Genomic DNA, 7,859 nt, shown 5'->3' with positions numbered 1-7,859 from the left:
CATTTTTCCAACAGCATTATTTTTTAATTAAGGTATGTATATCGTTTTTTTACATGCAATGCTATTGTAAAACAGACTACAGAATAGTGTAAATGTAAATTTTACATGCACTAGGAAACCAAAAACTCATGTAGTCCACTTTATTGCAGTGGTCTGGAACTGAATGTGCAGTATCTCCGAGATATGCCTGTATTAAGCTAATATTGTTTTTGAATCTTCAAGTATGTAGCATTTCCCAAACTTAATGACCATGTAATATATTTTTTTCACCACACATCCAGAAAAGCTAATTCTGAGAATCATACTCTGAGAATAATATAAAAACTGAAGCACATTAAATTAGTTCCCAGGATGTTCTAATCTCCTAAAAAGATGGAGCATATATAATTTTCACATGTCAATATTCCACCTAAAAATTTTAAATTTTTAAAAAATTTAACTGAAGAATCTGGTCTTCTCTACTACTAGGAAACCTTAAGGATATATGGAAGAACAGATCTTCAAGATCTAGACAGAGTATCTTTTATTCTGAATTATACAAAATCACAACTCCAAACAAGTACTGCTTATATGATCCACTGACATATTTTCACATGATATATAATTTACTTTAAATTTGAGTTAGCTCAAATTTGTCAGTATAATATTATGTTTCATCTTTCCTAAGACTGAATGATTACAACCACATTAATACTCGAGAGAATTCTGATGTCTGATAATCCCTGCATATTGGATAGCATTCAATTAAAATATCAGTGTAGCTTTCATTCATCAAAGAAAATATTTTATTCAAGTTACCAAGACAAATTTGAGGGGTTACAGTTGGGCTTGAACTGAAGAAAAAGGCCAAGTTAAAAAATGGAAACAAAGTTTCCATTTGGTGGAAGCTGAAATCAATGTATACATTCTAATCAAAGACCTGTTCCATGCGGCATTTTTCAAGTTTTTAAGGGTCTACCAAGCCAAACCCTTCGCTGCCTTGATGGCTTTTGCTTTGCTTTTTCCTTTCTTTTTCTCTCGCTTTGCTTTCAGCCTTTTTCTTTGCCTCTGGTTCATCCATACGGGGTACTGCCCATGCTGGTCTAGAAGAGTCTTTTTGTTTCTTTTAATATCAGTCTCCATTTTCATGTCATCTGAATTAAAAAATGGAAGAACTATTAATACTCATGAATGCAACCCCATGAAGAAGCAAATTAATGCAATGAGGACACTGAACTTAAAAGTGGCATGAAACTACAAAAGCAAAAAAAAAAAAAAACTCCTTTATTTGTGCAATGTTCTTTGACTAACACTCAAAAAACTCCTTACAGCACATTCAATAGAATCATACACATGACGCCATGTGTTCCCACAACCATGAAAGACATAAAAAGTATCTGTGAGCAAGTAGGGACATCATCTATTTAGTCACTAAGAAACTTTCTAAAGAATGTTGTTATGCAACCCAGTCAAAAAATGGGCAGAAGACCTAAAGAGACATTTCTCCAAAGAAGACATACAGATGGCCGATAGGCACATGCAAAGATGCTCAATGTCGCTAATTATTAGAGAAATGCAAATGAAAACTACAATGAGGTATCACCTCACACCAGTCAGAATGGCCATCATTAAAAAGTCTACAAATAACAAATGCTGGAGAGGGTATAAAGAAAAGGGAACCCTCCTACACTGCTGGTGGGAATGTAAGTTGGTGCGGCCACTATGGAAAACAGTATGGAGGTTCCTCAGAAAACTAAAAATAGAATTACCATTTGATCCAGCAATCCCACTCCTGGGCATACACCCAGACAAAACTGTAACTCAAAAAGATATAGGCACCACTATGCTTGCAGCAGCACTATTCACAATAGCCAAGACATGGAAACAACGTAAATGTCCATCGACAGATGAACGGATAAAGAAGATGTGGTACGTATATAGACTACTACTCAGAATGAAATAATGCCATTTGTGGCAACACGGATGCAACCATAGATTATCATATTAAGTGAAGTACGTCAGAAAGAGAAAGACAAATACCATATGATATCACTTATATGTGGAATCTAAAATATGACACAAATGAACCTATCTATGAAACAGAAACAGAATCAGGGACAAAGACTGGTGGTTGCCAAGGGGGAGGGGAGTGGGAGAGGGTAGGAGTCAGAGTTTAGGATTAGCAGATGCAAACTGGTATATATAGAATGGATAAACAACAAGGGCCTACTGTACAGCACAGGGAACTATATTCAATATCCTGTGATAAACCATAATGGAAAAGAATATGAAAAAGAATGCATACATATGTATAACTGAGTCACTCTGCTGCACAGCAGAAATTAACACAACAGTGTAATTCAACTACACTTCAATCAGAAATAAATTTTTTAAAGAAGAGAACATTGTTATGATTGTCCTTTGCAACAGTGAAAGTTAAACAGGAAACATTTAGGAGATATGGGTTTGAATTACCTCACTAGGGGTAAGTTTATGCTTCTGAAAACACGCGAGTTATGAGAACACTCCTCGGATTAGGTGCTTTCTTGAGCTAAATAAAATGGTTGTGTCAATAAAAAGTGCACCCACGCTTCTAATGGACAGGCCTTAGAAGAAAATAAACTATTAGGAATGACTGGCCACTTCCAATGAAGAGTACTTGGAAGAGGAACAGCAGTAAGCAGCAAGCTTCGTGACAGAACAGACCTGGATATCCTGGGGCTGCCACACTTTTTTATCCAGGTCACACTCAGGTATCCAGCTCTTCTAACAGAAGACTTAGCAGGAAGCTCAGCATAGCTATGCTGTGGTCCATCTATCACCAACCTTATCTATTGTGAAGGACATGTCCATAATGTCCCTCTCTGGGAACTTACCAGGGTATACAGGTTTTCTGTGGACTCTGCTACCTGACATTATATTGTATTAGCTCATTTATCTGGTTTACTTTCTGTCTCCTCCAATGTGATGTAAATCCCACTAGGATGGAGGCCATTTCTGTTATTCATCATTGTTGCCTCAGTTCCTAGAATAGTGCCTGATATACATTAGCCCTTCAATAACTGGTCACTGAATGATTATTTTAGGTGCTGTTCTAGGTTCTGGGGATACAGTGGTCCAAATAAGCTCCTTGCTCTCATGGAGTTCTCAATGTTCTGTTGAGGGGAGAAGGACAAAGCAAACTTCAGCTTGTGGTTACAGCCTTTTTAAAGAGAAGTACTGGAATGAGATTAAGTAGGACCAGGCAGGCTGTGGTAAGCACATGGAAATATAATGAGGTGATTTAAGCATGGGAATGACATAATTGATTTATATCCTAAAAGATCATACTGGGTGATATGTCAAAAATGAATCAGAAATGAGCAAAAGCTGAAGAGAGAGGTAAAATGGCTACCACTGTGGTTCAGGCAAGAGATAATTGTCATTAAAGTGAAAGCATGAAAGTAGGAGAAAAATGGGTAGATTCCTAATGTATTTTGGAGATAGTCAAGATGATGTGCTAATGGTTTACAGGTGGGGGATAAACGGAAGAGGGATTGAGGATAATGACTATTATACACATTATATACAGCTTCCAACTTTAGACTATATTAAAACAGACATACCTAGAATCTGTCAAAATCAAATACAGGGAAACTAATCTTTAGGATAATAATATAAGGGCAGAGGACTCTCAGAATGGAACCTAGATCTTGCAAAGGGTAAAATGAAGAAAGACCTCCTTCTATCCTGCCTAGTTCTTGACTCCTGTGTACCCTTCCAACGAGAGCGTGTCTAGGTTTGTCTACCCCTGTAGTACTGTCTATTTCTGAGTCACTTAGGCTACTGTATAAGCACAGAAGGCTTACTCTGAATAATCCAAAACATACCTACTCACATGAGGTGGCTTTAAAATAGCTTAGCATAGAATCTCTAGCAGCACCTCCAAAGAATTATGTGGGCATGGCAGGACGTTTGTAGGGAAGCAAGTGTGAGAAAGAATCGAAAACAGTGAAAAAGGGAAAAAGTCACAAAAGGAAGTTGATGTAACTTTTTTTTAAATGAAACACATAAACTCACCTGTTTCATCTTTCACCACACATTGTGTTTTCTCTTGACAATGTTTGGGTTCTACCACAGTTGCTATCTCTTGAACGTCTTTCATTAAAACATCACCATCTACTTTAAGAATACTTTTAAGTCTGCTGAGCTCCTTTGGGGCATTCTTTTTTCTCTTTTCAGCACGCATCTTCCTTTTCCACTTACTCCGTAAACTTTTAGCCATATTTTAGCTGGAATGCTAAAAAATTACATTTTCAAAAGCAACTATTTACCATCAAACAAAAAAACAAATCCTTGGAAAACCAGGTCAAAAGGCATCTCTGCAGAACATGAACAACTGGAAAGTAAACTCTTCACTCTGTTCATGATTTATGATGGCATAATGTGCAAATTATGTGAGGATCAACGTGGCATACACAGCCACTAAATAACAATTAAGAACACCAAACCAAACTCCCCGTGGCCACTGGCACACTGTGAGTCAAGCCAATTGTGAAAGCTCCTGTAGTTTTCATACAAGATGCAGAAATTTAATTTCCCCCAAAATGCAGAGTGCCATCACCTTACATTTATGCAACAACTTAAAAATCACAAAATATTTTATCTTTTAACTGAATCCTGATTTCCCCCAAACCTACAGGCGACTCCACCCACCCCAATTTTCCTCATTATCCACCCCCTCAAATCAATCTAGCTATTTTAAACTTGTCTATTTCTACTCTTGCTTTCCCTCAACCCCTCAGTCCCAGCCCACCCCCTAGAAGGTGGTCAACGTGAGCTTTTAAAAACTTAAAGAGCAGACACTGTCTTTCTTGGAATTAATGATTTTCCAACTCATATATTCAAGATCTACAAGGGTATTTGTCACCTGGCCCCTGCCTCCTTTAACTCTTATCTCATGCTTCACTCCATCCTCAAGCACCAATTACATCTGAAGAAAGTCCAATCAATGACAACCGAGGGACAGTTTATAGGGATTATAAAAAGTTTAGAGGGAAGCTCGTGGGAATGACTTATAACATCATCTTGACTGTGCTGACAGATTTATGTTTGTGTGTGAGTATACATTGATATATCTTACACACTTTAAATATGTGCAGTTTGTTGTGTTAATTACACATCAATAGGCAGTTAGTCACTAAGACATTATTTTGAAAAAAAAAAAGAAAAAGAAAAATGTCAAAATGACGTTGACTTCAGTATCTTTACATTTGCCGTCCCTTTGCCTGGGAACTGATCCTTCACTTCAGTACCTCAGAGACAGCTTTTCTGACTCCTGTAAGCTCACCTTTTATTCTCTACCACCTCATCCTTTTCTTTCCTGTTTAATACGTGTTACAATCTAAAATTCTTAAGTTTATTTTCCGTCATTCCCGGTGGCCCGTGGGCTCCACGAAGGCAAGGGATAAATAGGTCTTGTTCGCTACTGGATCCCCCAGTGCGTAGCACTGTGCACACAGTAAAGTTTAAGCAAACATTTGTTAAACGGACGACTGGTGGAGTAACATTTCTGGACGGCAGCAATCACAAACTCACTCTGTCCCGTGTGTACAACAACGCAAGCCCTGCGAGGGGCTGGGAGAGAAGGGTTGCGGTACACAGCCCTCAGCGGGGCTGAACCACTAAGGAGGACTCCACTTCCCACAGAGCACCGGGAAGCCCCACCAGGAGCACCAAGACAACGGGAGACCCTCGTTCTAGAGGAGGCCTGCGTCTCTGGCCCGGGCTCAAGCTTGCCAGAGAGGGACGAGGCTTGAGATCTTTCCACGGGCGGCGGAATCGAGTCCCAAGTCCCACGCCCCACTGGAGCCGGTTGGTAAAAAGAACTCACCTGAGAAGACCCAGGAACTCAAAACACCGCACGCTGCTCACGCCGACCGGAAGACCCCGCACTTCCGCCTTCCCGGCAACCCGCTCTACTGACCCCGCCCCCCGGGCGGCGCGCTGCTCGCTGCTCGCCGAAACGCCCCGGACGGCCTCGAGAGGCGGGGTCCCGGGCTGACGCGCTTCTTGCCTTGGGTGCGAGTGCTGAGCTGGGAGCTGGGCTCCTCCCAGATAGGTTCTGAAGTCGGATTAGGGAAATGCGGAGGAGAAGCCGGGTCGAGGGTCGTACACCAGCTAGGCCTGCGTCCCGAGCGTGAGCGGGGTAGCCCCGAGACTAACCCAAGGAGGGAGAACCGCCAGATGACCCTGCCGTCAGGTAGGGAGCTCAGAGCCGACCTCTAGATTCACGTCAGACCTCCCCATTCGCACACATTCACCACGTCGCGTGTTCCTCTAGAAGCCGAATTAAGATCTTTATTTGCAGCCCTTAAATTTCCCCATCCCCGGTGGTGGTCTCACCGTTGTACACATATATCAAAACTTGTCAAACTGTATCCTTTATGTGCAATTCATTGTATATCCGTTATACCTCAAAGCTGTTACCAGAAACAAAAACCCCTTTCTCATCCGAAGACAAGTTCAAAGGGTAAAATGATCGAACTAATTCAGTTCAATCAGTGTTTACTGGCTAATCACTAATGTACACCAGACACAATACTTAGCCTAGGACACTCGGCTTCGGTGACGGTCACGCTGATCACAAACAACACCAGTTCTTTTTGTTATTATTTTCCATATGCTCCTAACATCACTGTCTTTGGAACCGTACAGGTCTGTGGTATTTATGGTTCTAACACTTCCTTGTGAGTGATATGAGTACTATCTCAGAGCCTAGATTTCCTTATCTATAGAATGAAGCTAATACAACCTAATAATCCTAGGTAGGGGATATAAGAGCTCAACAAATGGCCGCTCACATCATTTTCACATAATAAATTCAAGCATGCACGGGACTATTTGTAAGCAATATTTTCTAGAGATTTACAACATACACCAAAAACCAGTAAATGAATTGTCTTTAATCATGGCCTAGTAAACTCCTGTCTGGTTACTAGTAAAAGAGTTCATTCTGAGACAATTTATGGGTCCCTTTTTTCTTTAAATTTGTGTCCTTGAAGAAACCATGCATCATGTGGAAATTAATAAACTCAGACTACAGCAAGTTGTTTTTGTTTTTTGTTTTTTGTTTTTTTTTTTTGCGGTACGCGGGCCTCTCACTGCTGTGGCCCCTCCCGTCGCGGAGCGCAGACTCAGCGGCCATGGCTCACAGGCGCAGCCGCTCCACGGCATGTGGGATCTTCCCGGACCGGGGCACGAATCCGTGTCCCCTGCATCGGCAGTTGGACTCCCAACCACTGCGCCACCAGGGAAGCCCTGTTTTTTGTTTTTTTAAACAGAGGCTGGAAAAAGCTCATAACATGCGGTATATTTAAAAAAAAAAAAAACATGGTTGAAAAACCTGCTTTCTTTAGAGATTAAGAAGTTCCTATACAGCAAGTGAATTTCTATTTTAAAGTTAACTATATGTTAGATCTGGCCACTTTTCCCAAAAATACATGTTTACATTGCATTTTAAATCAGAGAAAGCTCACTTTCAGATAGTCCAAATTGACTGCATCTTGCTTAACATACCAGGCCAAGACTTTTGAATAGATACTTGGCACCGAAAAAGAGAAAAAAGTTTATCTATTATGAAAATGTCATAGTGTTAAATATATGCCATAATTCTGCATTACTGATGTTTTAAAAGGCTGAATCCTAGATTGCATTATTGAGAAAAAAACCTTTTTGAACATGTTCCTCACCAGTTTATATAAAAGCAGTTCTAACAGAATAGTTAAATGGCCTTGCTATATTTAAATATCCTTAATTCATTCCCTCATTCACACACTTGAGTATGCATTCTGTGATAGGCACTATGCTGGGTATACAAAGATGATGGGAATTAAACTACT

At 40.2% G+C, this 7,859-nt stretch overlaps 1 protein-coding gene across 1 annotated transcript; it reads right to left on the bottom strand.

Moving 5' to 3' along the window:
• Window positions 1–504: 504 nt before the first annotated feature.
• LLPH (LLP homolog, long-term synaptic facilitation factor) lies at window positions 505–5,923 on the bottom strand. The gene is made up of 3 exons (XM_024736384.1): window positions 5,852–5,923; window positions 4,039–4,258; window positions 505–1,133 (listed from the first exon to the last, which is right to left on the bottom strand). Exons 2-3 carry the CDS (start codon window positions 4,241–4,243, stop codon window positions 955–957), a joined length of 384 nt encoding a protein of 127 aa, XP_024592152.1. The 5' UTR covers window positions 4,244–4,258; window positions 5,852–5,923; the 3' UTR covers window positions 505–954.
• Between the last annotated feature and the right edge of the window lie 1,936 nt (window positions 5,924–7,859).

The sequence above is a fragment of the Neophocaena asiaeorientalis genome, unplaced genomic scaffold (genome assembly GCF_003031525.2).
Source record: "Neophocaena asiaeorientalis asiaeorientalis breed wild unplaced genomic scaffold, Neophocaena_asiaeorientalis_V1.1 scaffold134, whole genome shotgun sequence".
NCBI lineage: Eukaryota > Metazoa > Chordata > Mammalia > Artiodactyla > Phocoenidae > Neophocaena > Neophocaena asiaeorientalis.
This window is presented reverse-complemented; position numbering and strand designations above follow the sequence as displayed.